Source organism: Bombina bombina, chromosome 5 (genome assembly GCF_027579735.1).
Source record: "Bombina bombina isolate aBomBom1 chromosome 5, aBomBom1.pri, whole genome shotgun sequence".
Classification (NCBI taxonomy): domain Eukaryota; kingdom Metazoa; phylum Chordata; class Amphibia; order Anura; family Bombinatoridae; genus Bombina; species Bombina bombina.
In genome coordinates this window covers 24,747,523-24,775,189 of record NC_069503.1, presented here as the reverse complement: position 1 = coordinate 24,775,189, position 27,667 = coordinate 24,747,523, and the positions used below count along the sequence as shown (strand labels likewise).

General features: G+C 42.8%; 1 protein-coding gene across 4 annotated transcripts in view; it reads left to right on the top strand.

Annotated features, from left to right (window-relative positions):
• LOC128659723 (oocyte zinc finger protein XlCOF6-like) overlaps positions 1-27,667 on the top strand; it is a 139,789-nt gene that overhangs the window by 17,142 nt on the left and 94,980 nt on the right. For 2 of the 4 annotated variants that reach the window (XM_053713302.1, XM_053713301.1), the window contains exons 2-3: positions 1,267-1,365; positions 9,725-9,838. In XM_053713302.1, coding sequence (XP_053569277.1) covers positions 1,305-1,365; positions 9,725-9,838 — 175 coding nt within the window. In that variant the 5' untranslated portion in view covers positions 1,267-1,304. Of the gene's footprint in view, positions 1-1,266; positions 1,366-9,724; positions 9,839-26,792; positions 26,880-27,667 lie in introns of all 4 variants that reach the window. The other 2 variants (XM_053713300.1, XM_053713299.1) reach the window with 2 other exon arrangements.

The following is a 27,667-nucleotide window of genomic DNA, read 5'->3' as shown; positions in this document are numbered from 1 at the left end:
ATTTCAGAAAGACTTCTAGTCTATTTGTTATCTTTTCTGGTTCTAGGAAAGGTCAGAAGGCTTCTGCCATTTCTTTGGCATCTTGGTTAAAGCTTTTGATTCATCATGCTTATTTGGAGTCTGGTAAATCCCCGCCTCAGAGGATTACGGCTCATTCTACTAGGTCAGTTTCTACTTCCTGGGCTTTTAAGAATGAAGCTTCTGATGATCAGATTTGCAAAGCAGCAACTTGGTCTTCATTTTGATGTTTTCTCTTCCTCAGAAGCAGTTTTTGGTAGGAAAGTACTTCAGGCAGCTGTTTCAGTTTGATTCTTCTGCTTATAACTTCATTTTTTTCATTATAAAGATTAAAACTTTTGATTTGGGTTTGGATTCATTTTTCAACGGAATTGGCTGTCTTTATTTTTATCCCTCCCTCTCTAGTGACTCTTGCGTGGAGTTCCACATCTTGGGTATTTGCTATCCCATACGTCACTAGCTCATGGACTCTTGCCAATTACATGAAAGAAAACATAATTTATGTAAGAATTTACCTGATAAATTAATTTCTTTCATATTAGCAAGAGTCCATGAGGCCCACCCTTTTTATGGTGGTTATGATTTTTTTGTATAAAGCACAATTATTCCAATTCCTTGTTGATGCTTTCACTCCTTTCTTATCACCCCACTTCTTGGCTATTTGTTAAACTGAACTGTGGGTGGGGTGGGGGGTGTATTTATAGGCATTTTGAGGTTTGGGAAACTTTGCCCCTCCTGGTAGGAATGTATATCCCATACGTCACTAGCTCATGGACTCATGCCAATATGAAAGAAATTAATTTATCAGGTAAGTTCCCACATAAATTATGTTATTTCATTGGGTTGTAGTTTCAATTAGCAGAAACAGTTATTTAATATACAAAATTATACCTAAAGGGGTAATTTCCCACACGTTTTATACTCTACAGCTGGTATAACAAATGATTGTAAACACATTAAGGAGAAACCAATTGCACAGTACACTGTCCCTTTAAGTGCTGATTGTATTATACCCTAAGAATACTGTAATGTTTGTGCTTGGGCAGTGTTGTTGTCTGCAGTTGTTAAGGTGGTTTCCCAGGTTAGAACATCTGAAGACCGGTGACAGAATCTGAGAGAGACCAATCCAAAGACTCATGAGTAACTGTTTAGTACCTGTGTTTGTGTTATTAATATTATAGCAGAGTTTAGCAAAGTTACCCCCCGCTGCTAGATATAAATAACGGCTTCCTATGTCTATTTGCGCAGGATTTCCAGTAAATCTACCAGAGAGAGAGAAAGAGAAGATGGACACTGCAGATTATGAGACTACAATAAAGACTGAAGGTGTTACATCAGCTGGTGATGGTGAGAATCTTCTAAACGTAACACGTGACTCTAACAGGGCCCTGATCTTACTGCTTCTATTTGTCTAATTTGTGATATCCCAGATCCGGTAAAGTAACCCTCCTCATTCCTCACCTATCACAGATCCGGTACATTAACCCTCCCCATTCCTCACATATAACAAATCCGGTACAGTAACGCTCCTCATTCCTCACATATCACAGATCCGGTACAGTAACCCTCCTCATTCCTCACATATCACAAATCCGGTACAGTAACGCTCCTCATTCCTCACATATCACAGATCCGGTACAGTAACGCTCCTCATTCCTCACATATCAAGGATCCGGTACAGTAACCCTCCTCATTCCTCACATATAACAAATCCGGTACAGTAACGCTCCTCATTCCTCACATATCACAGATCCGGTACAGTAACCCTCCTCATTCCTCACATATCACAAATCCGGTACAGTAACGCTCCTCATTCCTCACATATCACAGATCCGGTACAGTAACGCTCCTCATTCCTCACCTATCACAGATCCGGTACAGTAACCTTCCTCATTCCTCACATATCACAGATCCGGTACAGTAACACTCCTCATTCCTCACATATCACAGATCCGGTACAGTAACATTCCCCATTCCTCAGATATCACAGATCCGGTACAGTAACCCTCCTCATTCCTCAGATATCACAGATCCAGTACAGTAACCCTCCCCATTCCTCACATATCACAGATCCGGTACAGTAACATTCCCCATTCCTCACATATCACAGATCCGGTACAGTAACCCTCCTCATTCCTCACATATCACAGATCCGGTACAGTAACCCTCCTCATTGCTCACATATCACAGATCCGGTACAGTAACCCTCCTCATTCCTCAGATATCACAGATCCAGTACAGTAACCCTCCCCATTCCTCACATATCACAGATCCGGTACAGTAACATTCCCCATTCCTCACATATCACAGATCCGGTACAGTAACCCTCCTCATTCCTCACATATCACAGATCCGGTACAGTAACCCTCCTCATTCCTCACATATCACAGATCCGGTAAAGTAACGCTCCTCATTCCTCACATATCACAGATCCGGTACAGTAACCCTCCTCATTCCTCACCTATCACAGATCCGGTACGGTAACCCTCCTCATTCCTTACATATCACAGATCTGGTACAGTAACCCTCCCCATTCCTCTCAGATCTGGTACAGTAACCCTCCTCATTCCTCACATATCACAGATCCGGTAGAGTAACCCTCCTCATTCCTCACATATCACAGATCCGATACAGTAACGCTCCTCATTCATCAGATATCACAGATCCGGTACAGTAACCCTCCTCATTCCTCACATATCACAGATCCGGTACAGTAACCCTCCTCATTCCTCACAGATCCGGTATAGTAACCCTCCTCATTCCTCACAGATCCGGTACAGTAACCCTCCTCATTCCTCACATATCCGGTACAGTAATCCTCCTCATTCTTCAGCTATCACAGATCCGGTACAGTAACCCTCCTCATTCCTCACATATTACAGATCCGGTACAGTAACCCTCCTCATTCCTCACATATAACAGATCCGTTACAGTAACTCTCCTCATTGCTCACATATCACAGATCCGGTACAGTAACCCTCCTCATTCCTTACATATCACAGATCTGGTACAGTAACCCTCCTCATTCCTCACATATCACAGATCTGGTACAGTAACCTTCCTCATTCCTCACATATCACAGATCCGTTACATTAACCCTTCTCATTCCTCACATATCACAGATCCGGTACAGTAACCCTCCTCATTCCTCACATATCACAGATCTGGTACAGTATCCCTCCACATTCCTCACATATAACAGATCCGGTACAGTAACCCTCCTCATTCCTCACATATCACAGATCCGGTACAGTAACCCTCCTCATTCCTCACATATCACAGATCCGGTACAGTAACCCTCCCCATTCCTCTCTGATCCGGTACAGTAACCCTCCTCATTCCTCACATATCACAGATCCGGTACAGTAACCCTCCTCATTCCTCACATATCACAGATCCGGTACAGTAACGCTACTTATTCCTCACATATCACAGATCCGGTACAGTAACCCTCCCCATTCCTCTCTGATCCGGTACAGTAACCCTCCTCATTCCTCACATATCACAGATCCGGTACAGTAACCCTCCTCATTCCTCACATATCACAGATCCGGTACAGTAACGCTACTTATTCCTCACATATCACAAATCCGGTACAGTAACCCTCCTTATTCCTCACATATCACAGATCCGGTACAGTAACCCTCCTCATTCCTCACATATCACAGATCCGGTACAGTAACCCTCCTCATTCCTCACATATCACAGATCCGGTACAGTAACCCTCCTCATTCCTCACATATCACAGATCCGGTACAGTAACCCTCCCCATTCCTCTCTAATCCGGTACAGTAACCCTCCTCATTCCTCACATATCACAGATCCGGTACAGTAACCCTCCTCATTCCTCACATATCACAGATCCGGTACAGTAACCCTCCTCATTCCTCACATATTACAGATCCGGTACAGTAACCCTCCTCATTCCTCACATAGCACAGATCTGGTACAGTAACCCTCCTCATTCCTCACATATTACAGATCCGGCACAGTAACCCTCCTCATTCCTCACATATCACAGATCTGGTAAAGTAACCCTCCTCATTCCTCGCATATCACAGATCAGTTACAGTAACCCTCCTCATTCCTCACATATCACAGATCTGGTACAGTACCCCTCCTCATTCCTCACATATCACAGATCCGGTACAGTAACCCTCCTCATTCCTCACATATCACAGATCCGGTACAGTAACCCTCCTCATTCCTCACATATCACAGATCCGGTACAGTGACCCTCCTCATTCCTCACATATCACAGATCCGGTACAGTAACCCTCCTCATTCCTCACATATCACAGATCTGGTACAGTAACCCTCCTCATTCCTCACCTATCACAGATCCGGTATAGTAACCCTCCTCATTCCTCACATATCACAGATCCAGTACAGTAACTCTCCTCATTCCTCACATATCACAGATCCGGTACAGTAACCCTTCCCATTCCTCACATATCACAGATCTGGTACAGTAACCCTCCTCATTCCTCACATATCACAGATCCGGTACAGTAACCCTCCTCATTCCTCACATATCACAGATCCGGTACAGTAACCCTCCTCATTCCTCACATATCACAGATCCGGTACAGTAACCCTCCTCATTCCTCACATATCACAGATCCAGTACAGTAACCCTCCTCATTCCTCACATATCACAGATCAGTTACAGTAACCCTCCTCATTCCTCACATATCACAGATCAGTTACAGTAACCCTCCTCATTCCTCACATATGTGTCATGTTTCCTACTAAATCTAAGTCTCCTTGCTATCCTTATGCCTAACATTTCCTTTAATCATAAGCACTCCTCCCAGTTCAGACTCACATAAAAGTTCCACAGGACTTCCGTTACATTGCTTGGTTATTTTGTTGCTATCTCAGTTCAGCTCTCGTGTGTTTCCTTGACACACCTCCCCTGAACCACGCCGCAAGTTACAGCTCCTCTACTCAGCGCAACCCAGCTGCGGTGACGTCACCCGCCAACGGACACGCTGTACACACACCGGACCAAGCTCACGGATCCTACCAGGGGTTTTCCCTGACTTCTGCTCTTAACTTCCTCTCACTCTGAAGCAGGGATTTCTGGCACTCACGGAAAGACCATCTGGCTGCAAGTCACGCTTGTAAGTACTTTCAGTTCAGAATTTACTCCATACTAACGACCTGCGCTCCAAATCCTGAGTGTGTTTCTGAACCGCTATTAACCTGTTAGCATTTGCCATATTATCTCTGCACACAGAGCTCAAATAACGAATTTAGGTCTTTGTCCTTCCAAGTTGCTAGAACAGGATTATTAACCAAAATTGACACATACGTACTGTTACTATATTTTAGGCACGTTCCGCATTTGCTGCATAGGAACTGCTCTTCTGGGTAGAGCCAACTGCTTTAACGTCCCAGCAACAGTTTTGCAGACCCTTATAATATCAGCTAGTTGTTTCTAAGGTTACTGGCTGTTATTTGTCCTCACAAAACGCAGTAATATAGATTCATCTACCAACACACAAAACTCTGCAGTTGAGGTCCTTATGATCTTTCTTTCTCCCTACAGATAAGAATTTTAACAAAATTCTCTACTGAGCCTGACTAATAACCAAGCCCTATGATGGACCCAGCAGCTCTATTCTCACATGTTGAGGCCCTAACCCAGACAGTAGATAACCTAGCTAAAGGGTTAACTGCTTTACAAGTAGAAAACACTAACCTTAAGCAGTACATCAATGACAAGATTGATGCATTAAAATCAAGTCTTAGTACACATGAACCCCAACCATTTAGTGGCCATAGAGCTGAGTTCAGAGAATTTAAGAACTCATGCTATCTGTATTTCCAACTTAAACCTAAAACTTACTGTAATGAACACCTAAAAGTTCTCACTACTATATCCTATTTACGTGGAGAACCACATATCTGGGCAAATCTTTTTTTTTAAAACAAATGATCCTATTCTTAACTCCTTGGATCAATTTTTTAAAGCAATGGGTCAGCTCTACGACGTTCCTTTCAAGCAGTTATCTGCTGAAACAGCAATGCGCTCCCTACGCCAAAATAGAAGGCCCGTCGAAGACTATATCACTGACTTTAAAAAATGGTCTTTAGATACACAATGGAATGATTTGTCACTACGCAATCAGTTCCGTTTAGGCCTCTCAGACTCCCTGAAAGATGAGTTGGCTAGACAACCATTACTGGAGGAGTTAATAGACATCTGTATCACCCATGATAGGCGTATTAGGGAGAGACGCTCAGAAAGGGCACATTCAGACCCCACACCTAAAACTATCACTCACAACACAAACACTGCACTTCCCCAGAAGTCTCCTACAAGAGCTACTGCAGTCCCGGGTTTCATTAGAGGCCCGCTTACCCAGCAAGAGAAGCTCAGGAGAAAAGCTAACGACTTGTGTATGTACTGCGGGGGTTTGGACCACTCTGTTAAGGACTGCCTTGAACTAATACGCAGGAAGGGTAAGCCAAGATCCTCTGAACTTTGTTTATCTGCTAAACAAATACATGCTACTCACTGCTCTCTTCCTGTCTTATTGCAGTGGGAACACCATCGGGTCAACTCCCAAGCAATCCTTGATTCTGGAGCAAGTCACAATTATATAGATGAGCACTATACACGTATAAATAAAATACCACTTGTGAAAAAGGCTGTCCCTAGTGTTCTTCGTTTTGTAGATGGTAAAGAGATTTCTTCAGGTCCTATATTATACCATACGATTCCACTAAGGGTAACAACACAAACACTTCATTCAGAGTTTATCAGTTTTGATGTTATACCATCACCATTATATCCTATCATACTGGGCATTACTTGGTTCAAACAACATGATCCAACCATAGTGTGGTCGAAATCAGATGTACATTATAGTTCTCAATATTGTACTGATACTTGTCTGCATCAAGAACAACTTTTACTGACTAATCCTAACCAGTTCCCAACAGAGTATGCATCCTTTTCAGATGTCTTTGATAAAAAAGAGTCAGGGAATCTCCCACCACATAGGGTTTACGATTGCCCAATAGACTTGTTACCGGGCGTGGACATCCCTTATGGCCATATATTTCCTTTATCTGTGCCAGAACTGAACCATCTCAAAACTTACTTAAAAGAGAATTTACAAAAGGGGTTTATTCGCCCTTCTACTTCCCCTGCGGGGGCAGGTATTTTCTTTGTTAGAAGCAAAGATCAGTCCCTGAGACCCATCATTGATTACAGGGAATTAAATAAACGTACCATTAAAAATCGTTATCCTCTGCCCTTAATTCCTCAACTCATTGATAGGTTATGTAACGCTATCATATACACAAAATTAGACCTCAGGGGTGCTTACAATTTAGTGCGCATTAAGTCTGGACATGAGTGGCTTACTGCCTTCCGCACTCGCTATGGGTTATTTGAATACACAGTCATGCCCTTTGGCCTTTGTAATGCTCCAGCCACATTTCAATACTTCATCAATGACATATTCAAAGATCTTTTAGACCTCTTCATGGTCATTTACTTGGATGATATCCTCATTTACTCCTCTACACTTCAGGAACATATAAAACATGTCACCATAGTTCTAAACCGTCTTAGAGACAACTCATTATATGTAAAATTAGAAAAATGTGTATTTCACGCCAAAGAAATTAAGTTCCTAGGCTACTCCATTTCGCAGGATGGCATACAAATGGATAACGCTAAGATTTCAGCGATTCTGGACTGGCTTGTACCCAAAAGTAAAAAAGAAATTCAGAGGTTTATGGGTTTTGCAAACTTCTACCGGAAGTTTATCAAGAATTTTGCTGATTTAACAAGACCCCTAACAAACTTGACAAAAGCTGACAGAAGATTCGCCTGGAATGAAAACTTACAACAAATATTTAACCACCTGAAAAATGCTTTCACTACTGCACCCATTCTTCGGTTTCCCAACCCAGATTTACAATATATATTAGAAGTTGATGCTTCAAACTACGCCTTGGGGGCTATCCTTTCTCAAAGATCATCTCCTACTGACCCCCTACACCCTGTAGCCTACTTCTCAAGGGTACTTAATACTGCTGAGATTAATTACCCAATTGGAGATAAGGAATTGTTGGCAATTAAAAGCGCCCTGGAACAATGGAGACATCTATTAGAAGGCACCTGCATTCCATTATTAATTTATACAGACCATAAAAACCTGGAATATCTGAAAAGCAATAGGACTCTCAGTTCTTGCCAAGTCCGTTGGAACTTATTTTTAGCAAGATTCAATTACCTCATCACTTATCGCCCTGCTCATAGGAATAAGAAGGCAGATGCCTTATCCCGACATTTAGATGATCCTGTGACAACACCGAAGGAAACCTCCTTGATACCAGTAGACAGGTTCCTCATTCCTCACATATCACAGATCCGGTACAGTAACCCTCCTCATTCCTCACATATCACAGATCCGGTACAGTAACCCTCCTCATTCCTCACATATCACAGATCTGGTACAGTAACCCTCTTCATTCCTCACATATTGCAGATCCTGTACAGTAACCCTCCTCATTCCTCACATATCACAGATTCTGTACAGTAACCCTCCTCATTCCTCACATATCACATATCCTGTACAGTAACCCTCCTCATTCCTCACATATCACAGATCCGGTACAGTAACCCTCCTCATTCCTCACATATCACATATCCTGTACAGTAACCCTCCTCATTCCTCACATATCACAGATCCGGTACAGTAACCCTCCTCATTCCTCACTTATCACATATCCGGTACAGTAACCCTCCTCATTCCTCACATATCACAGATCTGGTACAGTAACCCTCCCCATTCCTCACATATCACAGATCTGGTACAGTAACCCTCCTCATTCCTCACATATCACATATCCGGTACAGTAACCCTCCTCATTCCTCACATATCACATATCCTGTACAGTAACCCTCCTCATTCCTCACATATCACAGATCCGGTACAGTAACCCTCCTCATTCCTCACTTATCACATATCCGGTACAGTAACCCTCCTCATTCCTCACATATCACAGATCTGGTACAGTAACCCTCCTCATTCCTCACCTATCACAGATCCGGTACAGTAACCCTCCTCATTCCTCACATATCACAGATCCGGTACAGTTACCCTCCTCATTCCTTACATATCACAGATCCGGTACAGTAACCCTCCCCATTCCTCACATATCACAGATCTGGTACAGTAACCCTCCCCATTCCTCACCTATCACAGATCTGGTACAGTAACCCTCCTCATTCCTCACCTATCACAGATCCGGTACAGTAACCCTCCTCATTGCTCACATATCACAGATCCAGTACAGTAACCCTCCTCATTCCTCACCTATCACAGATCTGGTACAGTAACCCTCCTCATTCCTCACCTATCACAGATCCGGTACAGTAACCCTCCTCATTCCTCACATATCACAGATCCAGTACAGTAACCCTCCTCATTCCTCACCTATCACAGATCCGGTACAGTAACCCTCCTCATTCCTCACATATTACAGATCCGGTACAGTAACCCTCCTCATTCCTCACATATCACAGATCTGGTACAGTAACCCTCCCCATTCCTCACATATCAAAGATCCGGTACAGTTGTTTCCTAGAATATATGTAATAAAGAATTGTAATGAGCAATTATCTAATGAGCTCCCTCTGCGTGCTATAAATGATGGATTATGTTATTGCCTTTACCAGGTTATACATTGGTTCCGTCAGACAGTTTAGAGGTGAAGTTAGAGAATGCGGAGCCATGCACTGAGGATCATGTGACCATCATAAAGACTGAAGTTGATGCATTTCCTGTTGACCGTGAGTAGATTTGATCTTGTTCTAGGGAACTAATGTTGTCTTTTCAGTTTTCCTTGAGACAACAGGAAAGAAAGTAACAAAAAACACAGTGTCATACTAATATAATATAAATAAAACATTATACTTATTTTTTCATAATTAAAAGGACAGGAAAGTCAAAATTAACTTGCAAGAATCAAAATATTTTATTTAAAGACACCTTTTAAAATCACTTCTCTTTTCAAATTTGCTTTGTTCTCTTGGTATCCATTGTTGAAATGAGTATGCACATATCCTACACTAGTGGCAGCTAGCTGCTGATTGGTACCTGTACACACTTGCCTCTTGTGATTGGCTAACTAGATATGTTCATATAGCTGCCAGTAGTGCATTGCTGTTTTTTCAGCAAAGGATAACAAGAGAATGAAGCATATGTCATAATAAAAATACATTTGAAAGATGTTTAAAATTGTATGTTCTAGTCAAATCATGAATGAAATGTTTGGGGTTTCCGGTGCCAATATAATTAAATAACATAATTTATGCTTACCTGATAAATTCCTTTCTTCTGTTGTGTGATCAGTCCACGGGTCATCATTACTTCTGGGATATAACTCCTCCCCAACAGGAAATGCAAGAGGATTCACCCAGCAGAGTTGCATATAGCTCCTCCCCTCTACGTCAGTCCCAGTCATTCGACCAAGAATCAACGAGAAAGGAGTAACCAAGGGTGAAGTGGTGACTGGAGTATAATTTAAAAGATATTTACCTGCCTTAAAACAGGGCGGGCCGTGGACTGATCACACAACAGAAGAAAGGAATTTATCAGGTAAGCATAAATTATGTTTTCTTCTGTTATGTGTGATCAGTCCACGGGTCATCATTACTTCTGGGATACCAATACCAAAGCAAAAGTACACGGATGACGGGAGGGATAGGCAGGCTCATTATACAGAAGGAACCACTGCCTGAAGAACCTTTCTCCCAAAAATAGCCTCCGAAGAAGCAAAAGTATCAAATTTGTAAAATTTGGAAAAAGTATGAAGCGAAGACCAAGTTGCAGCCTTGCAAATCTGTTCAACAGAGGCCTCATTCTTAAAAGCCCAAGTGGAAGCCACAGCTCTAGTGGAGTGAGCTGTAATTCTTTCAGGAGGCTGCTGTCCAGCAGTCTCATAGGCTAAACGTATTATGCTACGAAGCCAAAAAGAGAGAGAGGTAGCAGAAGCTTTTTGACCTCTCCTCTGTCCAGAATAAACGACAAACAGGGAAGAAGTTTGGCGAAAATCTTTAGTTGCCTGCAAGTAGAACTTGAGGGCACGAACTACATCCAGATTGTGTAGAAGACGTTCCTTCTTTGAAGAAGGATTTGGGCACAAGGATGGAACAACAATCTCTTGATTGATGTTCCTGTTAGTGACTACCTTAGGTAAGAACCCAGGTTTAGTACGCAGAACTACCTTGTCTAAGTGAAAAATCAGATAAGGAGAATCACAATGTAAGGCTGATAACTCAGAGACTCTTCGAGCCGAGGAAATAGCCATTAAAAACAGAACTTTCCAAGATAACAATTTTATATCAATGGAATGAAGGGGTTCAAACGGAACACCCTGTAAAACGTTAAGAACTAAATTTAAACTCCATGGCGGAGCAACAGCTTTAAACACAGGCTTGATCCTAGCTAAAGCCTGACAAAAAGCCTGGACGTCTGGATTTTCTGACAGACGCCTGTGCAACAAGATGGACAGAGCTGAAATCTGTCCCTTTAGTGAACTAGCTGATAAACCCTTTTCTAAGCCTTCTTGTAGAAAAGACAATATCCTAGCGATCCTAACCTTACTCCAGGAGTAACCTTTGGATTCGCACCAGTATAGGTATTTACGCCATATTTTATGGTAAATCCTTCTGGTAACAGGCTTCCTAGCCTGTATCAGGGTATCAATAACCGACTCAGAAAAACCACGTTTTGATAAAATCAAGCGTTCAATTTCCAAGCAGTCAGCTTCAGAGAAGTTAGATTTTGATGTTTGAACGGACCCTGTATCAGAAGGTCCTGTCTTAGAGGTAGAGACCAAGGCGGACAGGATGACATGTCCACTAGATCTGCATACCAAGTCCTGCGTGGCCATGCAGGCGCTATTAGAATCACTGATGCTCTCTCCTGTTTGATTTTGGCAATCAATCGAGGAAGCAGCGGGAAGGGTGGAAACACATAGGCCATCCCGAAGTTCCAAGGTGCTGTCAAAGCATCTATCAGAACCGCTCCCGGATCCCTGGATCTGGACCCGTAGCGAGGAAGTTTGGCGTTCTGGCGAGACGCCATGAGATCTATCTCTGGTTTGCCCCAACTTCGAAGTATTTGGGCAAAGACCTCCGGATGAAGTTCCCACTCCCCCGGATGAAAAGTCTGGCGACTCAAGAAATCCGCCTCCCAGTTCTCCACTCCCGGGATGTGGATTGCTGACAGGTGGCAAGAGTGAGACTCTGCCCAGCGAATTATCTTTGATACTTCCATCATTGCTAGGGAGCTTCTTGTCCCTCCTTGATGGTTGATGTAAGCTACAGTCGTGATGTTGTCCGACTGAAACCTGATGAACCCCCGAGTTGTTAATTGGGGCCAAGCCAGAAGGGCATTGAGAACTGCTCTCAATTCCAGAATGTTTATTGGAAGGAGACTCTCCTCCTGATTCCATAGTCCCTGAGCCTTCAGAGAATTCCAGACAGCGCCCCAACCTAGTAGGCTGGCGTCTGTTGTTACAATTGTCCAGTCTGGCCTGCTGAATGGCATCCCCCTGGACAGGTGTGGCCGATAAAGCCACCATAGAAGAGAATTTCTGGTCTCTTGATTCAGATTCAGAGTAGGGGACAAATCTGAGTAATCCCCATTCCACTGACTTAGCATGCACAATTGCAGCGGTCTGAGGTGTAGGCGTGCAAAAGGTACTATGTCCATTGCCGCTACCATTAAGCCGATCACCTCCATGCATTGAGCTACTGACGGGTGTTGAATGGAATGAAGGACACGGCATGCATTTTGAAGCTTTGTTAACCTGTCTTCTGTCAGGTAAATCTTCATTTCTACAGAATCTATAAGAGTCCCCAAGAATGGAACTCTTGTGAGAGGAAAAAGAGAACTCTTCTTTTCGTTCACTTTCCATCCATGCGACCTTAGAAATGCCAGAACTAGCTCTGTATGAGACTTGGCAGTTTGAAAGCTTGAAGCTTGTATTAGAATGTCGTCTAGGTACGGAGCTACCGAAATCCCTCGCGGTCTTAGTACCGCCAGAAGGGCACCCAGAACCTTTGTGAAGATTCTTGGAGCCGTAGCCAATCCGAATGGAAGAGCTACAAACTGGTAGTGCCTGTCTAAGAAGGCAAACCTTAGATACCGGTGATGATCTTTGTGGATCGGTATGTGAAGGTAAGCATCTTTTAAATCCACTGTGGTCATGTACTGACCCTTTTGGATCATGGGTAAGATTGTCCGAATAGTTTCCATTTTGAACGATGGAACTCTTAGGAATTTGTTTAGAATCTTTAAATCTAAAATTGGCCTGAAAGTTCCCTCTTTTTTGGGAACCACAAACAGGTTTGAGTAGAACCCTTGTCCTTGTTCCGACCGCGGAACCGGATGGATCACTCCCATTAATAACAGATCTTGTACACAGCGTAGAAACGCTTCTTTCTTTATCTGGTTTGTTGACAACCTTGACAGATGAAATCTCCCTCTTGGGGGAGATAATTTGAAGTCTAGAAGGTATCCCTGAGATATGATCTCTAGTGCCCAGGGATCCTGAACATCTCTTGCCCAGGCCTGGGCGAAGAGAGAAAGTCTGCCCCCCACTAGATCCGGTCCCGGATCGGGGGCATTCGGTTCATGCTGTCTTTGGGGCAGCAGCAGGTTTCCTGGCCTGCTTGCTCTTGTTCCAGGACTGGTTAGGCTTCCAGCCTTGCCTGTAACGAGCAACAGCTCCTTCCTGTTTTGGTGCAGTGGAGGTTGATGCTGCTCCTGTTTTGAAATTCCGAAAGGGACGAAAATTAGACTGTCTAGCCTTAGCTTTGGCTTTGTCTTGAGGTAGGGCGTGGCCCTTACCTCCTGTAATGTCAGCGATAATTTCTTTCAAACCGGGCCCAAATAAAGACTGCCCCTTGAAAGGTATATTAAGTAATTTGGACTTAGAAGTAACATCAGCTGACCAGGATTTTAGCCACAGCGCCCTACGTGCCTGTATGGCGAATCCTGAGTTCTTAGCCGTGAGTTTGGTTAAATGTACTACGGCCTCCGAAATGAATGAATTAGCTAGTTTAAGGACTCTAAGCCTGTCCGTAATGTCGTCTAGCGTAGATGAACTAAGGTTCTCTTCCAGAGACTCAATCCAAAATGCTGCCGCAGCCGTAATCGGTGCGATACATGCAAGGGGTTGCAATATAAAACCTTGTTGAACAAACATTTTCTTAAGGTAACCCTCTAATTTTTTATCCATTGGATCTGAAAAAGCACAGCTATCCTCCACCGGGATAGTGGTACGCTTAGCTAAAGTAGAAACTGCTCCCTCCACCTTAGGGACCGTTTGCCATAAGTCCCGTGTGGTGGCGTCTATTGGAAACATTTTTCTAAATATCGGAGGGGGTGAGAACGGCACACCGGGTCTATCCCACTCCTTAGTAACAATTTCAGTTAGTCTCTTAGGTATAGGAAAAACGTCAGTACTCGCCGGTACCCGCAAAGTATTTATCCAACCTACACAGTTTCTCTGGTATTGCAACGGTGTTACAATCATTGAGAGCTGCTAAGACCTCCCCTAGTAATACACGGAGGTTCTCCAATTTAAATTTAAAATTTGAAATATCTGAATCCAATCTGTTTGGATCAGAACCGTCACCCACAGAATGAAGCTCTCCGTCCTCATGCTCTGCAAGCTGTGACGCAGTATCAGACATGGCCCTAGTATTGTCAGCGCACTCTGTTCTCACCCCAGAGTGATCACGCTTGCCTCTTAGTTCTGGTAATTTAGACAAAACTTCAGTCATAACAGTAGCCATATCTTGTAATGTTATTTGTAATGGCCGCCCAGATGTACTAGGCGCCATAATATCACGCACCTCCCGGGCGGGAGATGCAGGTACTGCCGCGTGAGGCGAGTTAGTCGGCATAACTCTCCCCTCGCTGTTTGGTGAAATTTGTTCACATTGTACAGATTGACTTTTATTTAAAGTAGCATCAATACAGTTAGTACATAAATTTCTATTGGGCTCCACCTTGGCATTGGAACAAATGACACAGATATCTTCCTCTGAGTCAGACATGTTTAACACACTAGCAATAAACTTGCAACTTGGTTATAATCTTTTTTAGCAAAAACGTACTGTGCCTCAAAGAGGTACTAAACGATTAAATGACAGTTGAAATAATGAACTGAAAAACAGTTATAGCATCAAACTTTAAAACAACACAACTTTTAGCAAAGGTTTGTTCCCATTAGTAAAATAATAACAATTAAATTTGACATAAAAATTACAGAGCAACGTTTTTATTCACAGTCAATATAAAATTCTCACAGCTCTGCTGAGAGAATCTACCTCCCTTCAAAGAAGTTTGAAGACCCCTGAGATCTGTCAGAGATGAACCGGATCATGCAGGAAATATAAGAGTAGCTGACTGGAAATTTTTGATGCGTAGCAAAGAGCGCCAAAAACGGCCCCTCCCTCTCACACACAGCAGTGAAGAGAAACGAAACTGTCACATTTAAAAGCAAACAACTGCCAAGTGGAAAATAATGCCCAAATATTTATTCACTCAGTACCTCAGCAATGTAAACGATTCTACATTCCAGCAAAAACGTTTAACATGATAAGACTTATTAAAAGGATTAGTGACTTTTAACAGAGTAGTTCCGGTGAAATACCATCCCCAGAATACTGAAGTGTATACATACATGTCATTATAACGGTATGGCAGGATTTTCTCATCAATTCCATTCAGAAAATAAAAACTGCTACATACCTCAATGCAGATTCATCTGCCCGCTGTCCCCTGATCTGAAGCTTTTACCTCCCTCAGATGGCCGAGAACAGCAATATGATCTTAACTACTCCGGTTAAAATCATAGTAAAAAACTCTGGCAGATTCTTCCTCAAACTCTGCCAGAGAAGTAATAACACGCTCCGGTGCTATTGTAAAATAACAAACTTTTGATTGAAGTCATAAAAACTAAGTATAATCACCATAGTCCTCTCACACATCCTATCTAGTCGTTGGGTGCAAGAGAATGACTGGGACTGACGTAGAGGGGAGGAGCTATATGCAACTCTGCTGGGTGAATCCTCTTGCATTTCCTGTTGGGGAGGAGTTATATCCCAGAAGTAATGATGACCCGTGGACTGATCACACATAACAGAAGAAAAATACTTTATCTTGCTAATCTTTGCTTTTGGATAGATAATTATATCTAACTTTTATTTAGTGCTTGATGTCTCTTTATAAAGACATGAAAGTTTTATATTTTCTACAGCACTCACTAAACATGATTAATATATATGTTATTGATTTAAAAGCTGAACCCAGCAGGAAGTGTGTGTTTGTGCCCATTTCATCCCTAGGGACAGATTACTCACTGGCTGACAAAGCCATTAGGGCACAGTGACATGCCCCATAAGGAAAAGAAGAAAATATTTTTGTAATTAAATGGATACAATAACATAACCCTGGTGCTTCCTATTGTTGAATTTTTTTTGTTAACAAAATTATTTAAAAAAACAACAACAGTGTGACATCAGCACCACACTTTACTACTGCAGATCTGAATTTTGTGGTTTGCAATGACAGTCTGGATTGGCTCAAAGTAAAGTAAAGCTTTGAAAAACAACTGCATCATAGGTCTATTTATGATTTAGAAACAGGTAGTGGCGCACCTCAAAACACATGTGACCACAAATTATTTCACATATTTAAACTTTTTTCCTTTTTTCTTAATGCTGCAAAATATTGCCTTCTTAATTTTAAAAAAAATAAAGATGGGATCTTAGTCACACAATATGGCCATATTCAGCTCAGCCAGTCACCACTTACAAGGTGTCCCACGGTAGACTGGTCCTAACACTATGAAATTAGCCAAACTAAGCTGAATAATACAATTCTAATATATCAAAGTAGAATTTCCAATCTCTCATCCAGACTGCATGGGATGAGGCTTCCTGGCTACATATTATTTCACATACTTCAAACTTGTTTCTCAATGCTGCAAAAAATTGCTTTCTTAATATTTCCTAACACTATGAAATGAGCCAATGTAATTCTAATATACCAAAATGAAATTCTAACATTACAATATTATACCTCTCATCCAGACTGAATGTGATGAGGTTTCCTGGCTTTATATACACCCAGTTAAATATCTCTGTCTGGAACACACCTGAACTGGGTGGTGTACTTTAAACCAAAGGGCTTTGGTCAGTTTCCCTAGTGATAAATCGGCAAGAAATTTTGATTAAGCACATCTAATAAAAGCATATGTTTCTTCAGTTAAGTGTGATCAGTCCACGGGTCATCATTACTTCTGGGATATTACTCCTCCCCAACAGGAAGTGCAAGAGGATTCACCCAGCAGAGTTGCATATAGCCCCTCCCCTCTACGTCACCCCCAGTCATTCTCTTGCACCCAACGACTAGATAGGATGTGTGAGAGGACTATGGTGATTTTATTTAGTTTTATTTCTTCAATCAAAAGTTTGTTATTTTTAATAGCACCGGAGCGTGTTATTCCTTCTCTGGTAGAGTTTGAAGAAGAATCTACCAGAGTTTTTACTATGATTTTAGCCGGAGTTGTTAAGATCATATTGCTGTTTCTCGGCCATCTGAGGAGAGGTAAACTTCAGATCAGGGGACAGCGGGCAGTTTATTCTGCAAAAAGGTATGTAGCAGTTTTTATTTCTAACAATGGAATTGCTGAGAAAATCCTGCCATACCGACATTATATCATGTATGTATAATTTACATTTTAGTATTCTGGAGAATGGTACTTCTCTGGAATTACTCTGTGTATGTAAGATTTTAGCCTAATAGAATACAATAGGCTTTTTAATAACTCTTAATTATGTTAAACGTTTTTGCTGGAATGTAAAATCGTTTTCATTTTCTGAGGTACTGGGTGAATAAAATGTTTGGGCACTATTTTTCCACTTGGCAGTTACTGGATCTAATTATGACAGTTGCTTAATCTCTCTCACTGTTGTGTGTGAGGGGGTGGGACCTTTTTGGCGCCTTTTGCTACGCATCAAAAATTTCAGTCAAAGCATTGTTTTTTCCTGCATGTTCCGGTTTATCTCTACAGAACCCAGGGATCTTCAAAGTTAATTTGAGGGAAGTAATCTAACAGAGCTGTAAGATTGTAGTTGTCTGTGATAAAAAACGTTTATTCTTAACTTTTTTATGCCTCAGGGTTAGTTATTTCTTGCTACTGGGTACAAGCCTTTGCTAAGTTACATTTGGTTTTACAAAGCTGATTGATTTCATCTGTTATATATATTCAGTGCTTTTCAAGCACAGTTCGTTTTTTTCATTGTACTTTTCTTGTATAGTATTTCCAAATTGCAAGTTTATTTGCTAGTTTGTTAAACATGTCTGATTCAGAAGATGAGACCTGTACTATTTGTACTAAAGCCAAAGTGGAGCCCAATAGAAATTTATGTACTAACTGTATTGATGCTACATTAAATAAAAGTCAATCTGTACAAATTGAACAAATTTCACCAAACAACGAGGGGAGAGTTATGCCGACTAACTCGCCTCACGTGACAGTACCTGCATCTCCCGCCCGGGACGTGCGCGATATGGCGACGCCAAGTACATCTGGGCGGCCATTACAATTAACATTACAAGATATGGCTACTGTTATGACTGAGGTTTTGGCTAAATTACCAGAACTAAGGGGCAAGCGTGATCACTCTGGGGTGAGAACAGAGTGCGCTGATAATGTTAGAGCCATGTCAGATACTGCGTCACAACTGGCAGAACATGAGGACGGAGAGCTTCATTCTGCAGCTGACGGTTCTGATCCAAACAGATTGGATTCAGATATTTCAAATTTTAAATTTAAGCTGGAAAACCTCCGTGTTTTACTAGGGGAGGTGTTAGCGGCCCTGAATGATTGTAACACAGTTGCAATACCAGAGAAAATGTGTAGGTTGGATAAATATTTTGCTGTACCAACAAGTACTGACGTTTTTCCTATACCTAAGAGAATAACTGAAATTATTACTAAGGAGTGGGATAGACCCGGTGTGCCGTTCTCACCCCCTCCGATATTTAGAAAGATGTTTCCGATAGACGCCACCACGCGGGACTTATGGCAAACGGTCCCTAAGGTGGAGGGAGCAGTTTCTACTTTAGCTAAGCGTACCACTATCCCGGTGGAGGATAGCTGTGCCTTTTCAGATCCAATGGATAAAAAGTTAGAGGGTTACCTTAAGAAAATGTTTGTTCAACAAGGTTTTATATTGCAACCCCTTGCATGCATTGCGCCGATCACGGCTGCAGCGGCATTCTGGATTGAGTCTCTAGAAGAGAATCTTGGCTCAACTACGCTGGACGACATTTCAGACAGGCTTAGAATACTTAAGCTATCTAATTCATTCATTTCGGAAGCCGTAGTACATTTAATTAAACTTACGGCTAAGAATTCCGGATTCGCCATTCAAGCGCGTAGAGCACTGTGGCTAAAATCCTGGTCAGCTGATGTAACTTCTAAGTCCAAATTACTTAATATACCTTTCAAAGGACAGACCTTATTTGGGCCTGGCTTGAAAGAAATTATCGCTGACATTACAGGAGGTAAGGGCCACGCCCTTCCTCAAGACAAAGCCAAACCTAAGGCTAGACAGTCTAATTTTCGTTCCTTTCGGAATTTCAAAGCAGGAGCAGCATCAACTTCCACTACTCCAAAACAAGAAGGATCTGGTGCTCGCTACAGACAAGGCTGGAGACCTAACCAGTCCTGGAACAAGGGCAAGCAGGCCAGGAAACCTGCAGCTGCCACTAAAACAGCATGAATTGAGGGCCCCCGATCCGGGATCGGATCTTGTGGGGGGCAGACTTTCTCTCTTCGCCCAGGCTTGGGCAAGAGATGTCCAGGATCCCTGGGCGCTAGAGATAATATCTCAGGGATACCTTCTGGACTTCAAACACTCTCCTCCAAGAGAGAGATTTCATCTGTCAAGGTTGTCGACAGACCAAACAAAGAAAGAAGCGTTTCTACGCTGCATACAAGAACTTTTGTTAATGGGAGTAATCCATCCAGTTCCACGGTCGGAACAGGGAAAAGGGTTTTACTCAAATCTGTTTGTGGTTCCCAAAAAAGAAGGAACTTTCAGACCAATCCTGGATTTAAAGATCCTAAACAAATTCCTAAGAGTTCCATCATTCAAAATGGAGACTATCCGGACAATTTTACCCATGATCCAAGAGGGTCAGTACATGACCACAGTGGACTTAAAGGATGCTTACCTTCACATACCGATTCACAAAGATCATTACCGGTATCTAAGATTTGCCTTTCTAGACAGGCATTACCAGTTTGTAGCTCTTCCATTCGGATTGGCTACAGCTCCAAGAATCTTCACAAAGGTTCTAGGTGCTCTTCTGGCGGTACTAAGACCGCGGGGAATTTCGGTAGCTCCCTACCTAGACGACATTCTGATACAAGCTTCAAGCTTTCAAACTGCCAAGTCTCATACAGAGTTAGTACTGGCATTTCTAAGGTCACATGGATGGAAGGTGAACGAAAAGAAAAGTTCACTCGTTCCACTCACAAGAGTTCCCTTCCTGGGGACTCTTATAGATTGTGTAGAAATGAAGATTTACCTGACAGAAGACAGGTTAACAAGACTTCAAAGTGCTTGCCGCACCCTTCATTCCATTCAACACCCTTCGGTGGCTCAATGCATGGAGGTAATCGGCTTAATGGTAGCGGCAATGGACATAGTGCCATTTGCTCGCTTACACCTCAGACCACTGCAATTGTGCATGCTGAGTCAGTGGAATGGGGATTACTCAGACTTGTCCCCTTCTCTGAATCTGGATCAAGAGACCAGAAATTCTCTTCTATGGTGGCTTTCTCGGCCACATCTGTCCAGGGGGATGCCATTCAGCAGACCAGACTGGACAATTGTAACAACAGACGCCAGCCTTCTAGGTTGGGGTGCCGTCTGGAATTCTCTGAAGGCTCAGGGACAATGGAGTCAGGAGGAGAGTCTCCTGCCAATAAACATTCTGGAATTGAGAGCAGTTCTCAATGCCCTTCTGGCCTGGCCCCAGTTGACAACTCGGGAGTTCATCAGGTTTCAGTCGGACAACATCACAACTGTAGCTTACATCAACCATCAGGGAGGGACAAGAAGCTCCCTAGCAATGATGGAAGTATCAAAGATAATTCGCTGGGCAGAGTCTCACTCTTGCCACCTGTCAGCAATCCACATCCCGGGAGTGGAAAACTGGGAGGCGGATTTCTTAAGTCGTCAGACTTTTCATCCGGGGGAGTGGGAACTTCATCCGGAGGTCTTTGCTTAAATACTTTGACGTTGGGGCAAACCAGAGATAGATCTCATGGCGTCTCGACAGAACGCCAAGCTTCCTCGCTACGGGTCCAGATCCAGGGACCCAGGAGCAGTCCTAATAGATGCCCTGACAGCACCTTGGGACTTCAGGATGGCTTATGTGTTTCCACCCTTCCCGATGCTTCCTCGATTGATTGCCAGAATCAAACAGGAGAGAGCATCAGTGATTCTGATAGCACCTGCATGGCCACGCAGGACTTGGTATGCAGACCTGGTGGACATGTCATCCTGTCCACCTTGGTCTCTACCTCTGAAACAGGACCTTCTGATACAAGGTCCTTTCAAACATTAAAATCTAACTTCTCTGAAGCTGACTGCTTGGAAATTGAACGTTTGATTTTATCAAAACGTGGGTTTTCTGAGTCAGTTATTGACACCTTAATACAGGCTAGGAAGCCTGTTACCAGAAAGATTTACCACAAAATATGGCGTAAATACCTATACTGGTGTGAATCCAAAGGTTACTCTTGGAGTAAGGTTAGGATTCCTAGGATATTGTCTTTTCTACAAGAAGGTTTAGAAAAGGGTTTATCTGCTAGTTCATTAAAGGGACAGATCTCAGCTCTGTCTATTCTGTTACACAAACGTCTGTCAGAAGTGCCAGACGTTCAGGCTTTTTGTCAGGCTTTAGCAAGGATTAAGCCTGTGTTTAAGACTGTTGCTCCACCATGGAGTTTAAATCTTGTTCTAAACGTTTTACAGGGCGTTCCGTTTGAACCCCTCCATTCCATTGATATTAAGTTGTTATCTTGGAAAGTTCTATTTTTAATGGCTATTTCCTCGGCTCGAAGAGTCTCTGAGTTATCAGCCTTACATTGTGATTCTCCTTATTTGATTTTTCATTCGGATAAGGTAGTTCTGCGTACTAAACCTGGGTTCTTACCCAAGGTAGTCACTAACAGGAATATCAATCAAGAGATCGTGGTTCCTTCTTTGTGTCCAAATCCTTCTTCAAAGAAGGAACGATTACTACATAATCTGGACGTAGTTCGTGCCCTAAAATTTTACTTACAGGCAACTAAGGAATTTCGACAAACGTCTTCTCTGTTTGTCGTGTACTCTGGTCAGAGGAGAGGTCAAAAAGCTTCGGCAACCTCTCTTTCCTTTTGGCTTCGTAGTATAATACGTTTAGCTTATGAGACTGCTGGACAGCAGCCTCCTGAAAGAATTACAGCCCATTCTACTAGAGCTGTGGCTTCCACTTGGGCCTTCAAGAATGAGGCCTCTGTTGAACAGATTTGCAAGGCTGCAACTTGGTCTTCGCTTCATACTTTTTCCAAATTTTACAAATTTGACACTTTTGCTTCCTCGTAGGCTATTTTTGGGAGAAAGGTTCTTCAGGCAGTGGTTCCTTCTGTATAAAAGAGCCTGCCTATCCCTCCCGTCATCCGTGTACTTTTGCTTTGGTATTGGTATCCCAGAAGTAATGATGACCCGTGGACTGATCACACTTAACAGAAGAAAACATAATTTATGCTTACCTGATAAATTCCTTTCTTCTGTAGTGTGATCAGTCCACGGCCCGCCCTGTTTTTTAAGGCAGGTATTTATTTTTAAATTATACTCCAGTCACCACTACACCCTTGGTTCCTCCTTTCTCGTTTGTCCTTGGTCGAATGACTGGGGGTGACGTAGAGGGGAGGGGCTATATGCAACTCTGCTGGGTGAATCCTCTTGCACTTCCTGTTGGGGAGGAGTAATATCCCAGAAGTAATGATGACCCGTGGACTGATCACACTACAGAAGAAAGGAATTTATCAGGTAAGCATAAATTATGTTTTTTAAAATGCACATATTGTGGAGTGCTGCCAAAGTGACCAAAATACATATATATAATTTAGAAACAGGTATTGGCTGACCTCAAAACACATGAGACCACAAATTATTTCACATATTTAAACTTTTTTCTTAATGCTGCAAAAAATTGCCTTCTTAATATTTCTTAATTTTTTTAAAAATAAAGATGGGATCTTAGTCACACAATATGGCCATATTCTGCTCAGCCAGTCACCACTTACAAGGTGTCCCACGGTAAACTGGTCCTAACACTATGAAATTAGCCAAGCTGAATAATACAATTCTAATATATCAAAGTAGAATTTATGCCTATCCCATCTAGATTCCTTTGTGCTGAGTAAAAAAAAATGTAATCCAAAGTTTGATTTTATGGGACTTCAACTGGCTTCATAATGACTGCACGCATGCGTCTCTGCACAGAAGATGGCTACATAATGACTGTGTGCATGCATCTCTGCATAGAAGCTGGCCTTACAGTCACTGTGCGCATGTGTCTCAGCACAGAAGCTGGCTTTACAGTCACTTTGCGCATGCGTCTCTGCATAGAAGCTAGCTTTACAGTCACTGCGTGCATGCATCTCTGCACAGAAGATAGCTTCATAATGACTGCGCACATGCGTCTTTGCACAGACGATAGCTTCATAATGACTGCGCGTATGCGTCTCTGCACAGAAGATGGCTTCATAATGACTGCACGCATGCGTCTCAGCATAGAAGATGGCTTTATAATGAATGCGCACATGCGTCTCTGCACAGAAGATGGCTTCATAATGACTGCGTGCATGTGTCTCTGCATAGACGATAGCTTCATAGTGACTGCGTGCATGCGTCTCTGCACAGAAGATAGCTTCATAATGACTGTGCGCATGCGTCTCTGCACAGAAGATAGCTTCATAGTGACTGTGTGCATGCGTCTCTGCACAGACGATAGCTTCATAGTGACTGCGTGCATGCGTCTCAGCACAGAAGATGGCTTCATAATGACTGCGCGCATGCGTCTGCATAGACGATAGCTTCATAGTGACTGCGTGCATGCGTCTGCACAGAAGATGGCTTCATAATGACTGCGCGCATTCGTCTCTGCACAGAAGCTAGCTTCATAGTGGCTGCATGCATGCGATCTGCACAGAAGCTGGCTTCATAGGGACTGCTTGCATTCGTCTCTTCACAGAAGCTGGCTTCATAGGGGCTGCTTGCATGCGTCTCTGCACAGAAGCTGGCTTTACAGTCACTGCTGCATGCGTCTCTGCACAGAAGCTGGCTTTACAATCACTGTGCGCATGCGTCTCTGCACAGAAGCTGGCTTTACAGTCACTGCTGCATGCGTCTCTGCATAGAAGCTGACTTTACAGTCACTTTGCGCATGCGTCTCTGCATAGAAGCTGCCTTAACAGTCACTGCTGCATGTGTCTCTGCATATAAGCTGGCTTTACAGTCACTGCTGCATGGGTCTCTGCATAGAAGATGGCTTTACAGTCACTGCTGCATGCGTCTCTGCATAGAAGCTGGCTTTACAGTCACTGCGCGCATCCGTCTCTGCATAGAAGCTGGCTTTACAGTCACTGCTGCATGGGTCTCTGCACAGAAGTGGGCTTTACAGTGACTGTTCGCATGCGTCTCTGCATAGAAGCTGGCTTTACAGTCACTGCTGAATGTGTCTCTGCATAGAAGCTAGCTTAGTCACTGTGCACATGCGTCTCTGCATAGAAGCTAGCTTTACAGGGACTGCTTGCATTCGTCTCTTCACAGAAGCTGGCTTCATAGGGGCTGCTTGCATGCGTCTCTGCACAGAAGCTGGCTTTACAGTCACTGCTGCATGCGTCTCTGCATAGAAGCTGGCTTTACAGTCACTGCGCGCATCCGTCTCTGCATAGAAGCTGGCTTTACAGTCACTGCTGCAGGGGTCTCTGCACAGAAGTGGGCTTTACAGTGACTGTTCGCATGCGTCTCTGCATAGAAGCTGGCTTTACAGTCACTGCTGAATGTGTCTCTGCATAGAAGCTAGCTTAGTCACTGTGCACATGCGTCTCTGCATAGAAGCTAGCTTTACAGTCACTGCGCGCATGCGTCTCTGCATAGAAGCTGGCTTTACAGTCACTGCACGCATGCGTCTCAGCACAGAAGCTGGCTTTAGTCACTGCGCGCATGCGTCTCTGCATAGAAGCTGGCTTTACAGTCACTGTGCGCATGTGTCCCAGCACAGAAGCTGGGCTTTACAGTCACTTTGCGCATGTGTCTCTGCATAGAAGCTAGCTTTACAGTCACTGTGCGCATGTGTCCCAGCACAGAAGCTGGGCTTTACAGTCACTTTGCGCATGTGTCTCTGCATAGAAGCTAGCTTTACAGTCACTGTGCGCATACGTCTCTGCATAGAAACTGGCTTTACAGTCACTGCGCGCATGTGTCTCAGCACAGAAGCTGGCTTTACAGTCACTTTGCGCATGCGTCTCTGCACAGGAGCTGGCTGATATACTTAGATAATTATGAAATTATTGTCAGATGAGCTATCTCCAGTTCAATACTTTAATCATCCATTTGGACAACTTTTGTGCTTTACTGTATTAAAAATAGAAAAATAATCATTACCTTAATAATAACAATTTAAATAATTGTATTTAACTAAAACAATGACTATGTAGGTGTCACTTTCATTTTACTGCTCCTCCCCCTCACACTTAGCTCCTTATGCAGATCTATTTCACTTCCAACATTCAATGAACGTTTAGAAACGTAGCACTTAAAGGATCATTTAATAGAGTAGAATTAAATAACTAACAAATGCACAATAGAAAGATAATACAATAGCTCTAACTTTGAATTTCATGTGATTCATTTTATGATTCTTTGAATAATATAAATATCAGCGATTTTATTCTATTTGTGTGCATTGAGTTGGCCGTGACGCTTAACAGGACAGGAAATGGAACAACATTCCAATTAAATTCTATTATTTAAAAGCAATGCACATGTGTGAGCCAATCACACGCGTCATCTACGTGCAGCCACCCATCAGCAGCTACTGAGCCTATTTAGATATGCTTTTCAACAAAGGACATCAAGAGAATGAAGCAAATTAGAAAATAGAAGTCAATTGGAAAGTTGTTTAAAATCACAAGTTTTTTCTAAATCATGAACAAAAAAAATGTGGGTTTCATTTCCCTTTAAGGCAACAGCTAATAGAGGGGGATCACAAAGCTTGGTACAGTGGTATTAAAGGGACATGAAACCCAGTTGTTTTCTTTCCTGATTCAGGTAGATCATACAATTTTATACAACTTATCTCATTTGTTTCATTCTCTTGGTATCCTTTCTTAAATAAGCAGCAGTGCACATGGGCAAGGCAGTAACATGAGGCATATATATGTGCAGCCACCAATCAGCAGCAGCCGAGCCTACCTGGGTATGCTTTCCAACAAAGGATACCAAGAGAACAAAACAAATTAGATGATCTATCTGAATCATGAAAGACAAAATCTGGGTTTTATGTCCCTTTAATGAGCACTGATTTGTTACTACACCAACAGGAGCCCCTTTAGCTGCTACACATGATGGTTTTATTCCTTGTTTACAGCAGAGGTAAAGTCAGAAGCAGAAGAGACGGACACCGAGGAACATGTGACTGCTATAAATATGGTGACCGTTACATCCGCACACGACGGTGAGAATCGTATGCGCTTATTCTTGGGGGGACTGTGTACTGTTATATATCTCCCCTTTAATGTGTGAGTCGTTTAAACCCACTGGAGTGTATGCAATAGTTGCATAAATAACTCCTTTACCTTTATTTTGTCATTTGAAATAGTTGTGTGTTTAGTGTCCCCAACTCTACTGAAAATGTCAATACTGAGAAGTAATCACCCAACCAGAGCCAGAACAATAACAAAACGTTATTCATCTATTGCTCTCACTCACCTAGATTACAAGTTTTGCGCTATAGAGGGTGCGAAACGAACGCACCAAAAGTTGCGTTATTTCACCCTCCATAGCGCTGCCATTACGAGTTTTTAAAAAGCCGCCTTGTGCGTGCGATATGGTTGCGATGAGCTCCATGCTCGTGCACGCTTTCCCCATAGACATCAATGGGGAGAGAGTGTTAGAAAAAAACCTAACACCTGAAGCGCGGAATGGCGATCGCCGTAACGCAACCCCATTGATGTCTATGGGGAAGAAAAACGTTACGTTTAAACGTAGCACCCTAACATAAACCCCACGTCTAAACACCCCTAATCTGCTGCCCCCGTCATTGCCGACACCGAAATAGTTATTAACCCCTAATCTGCCGCTCCCAACATCGCCGCCACCTAAATAAAGTTATTAACCCCTATTCCGCTGCTGCCCGACATCGCCGCCAATAAAATAAAGTTATTAACCCTTCTTCCCCCCGCACCCCAACATCGCCCACACTATAATAAAGCTATTAACCCCTATTCCACCGATCCCCGACAT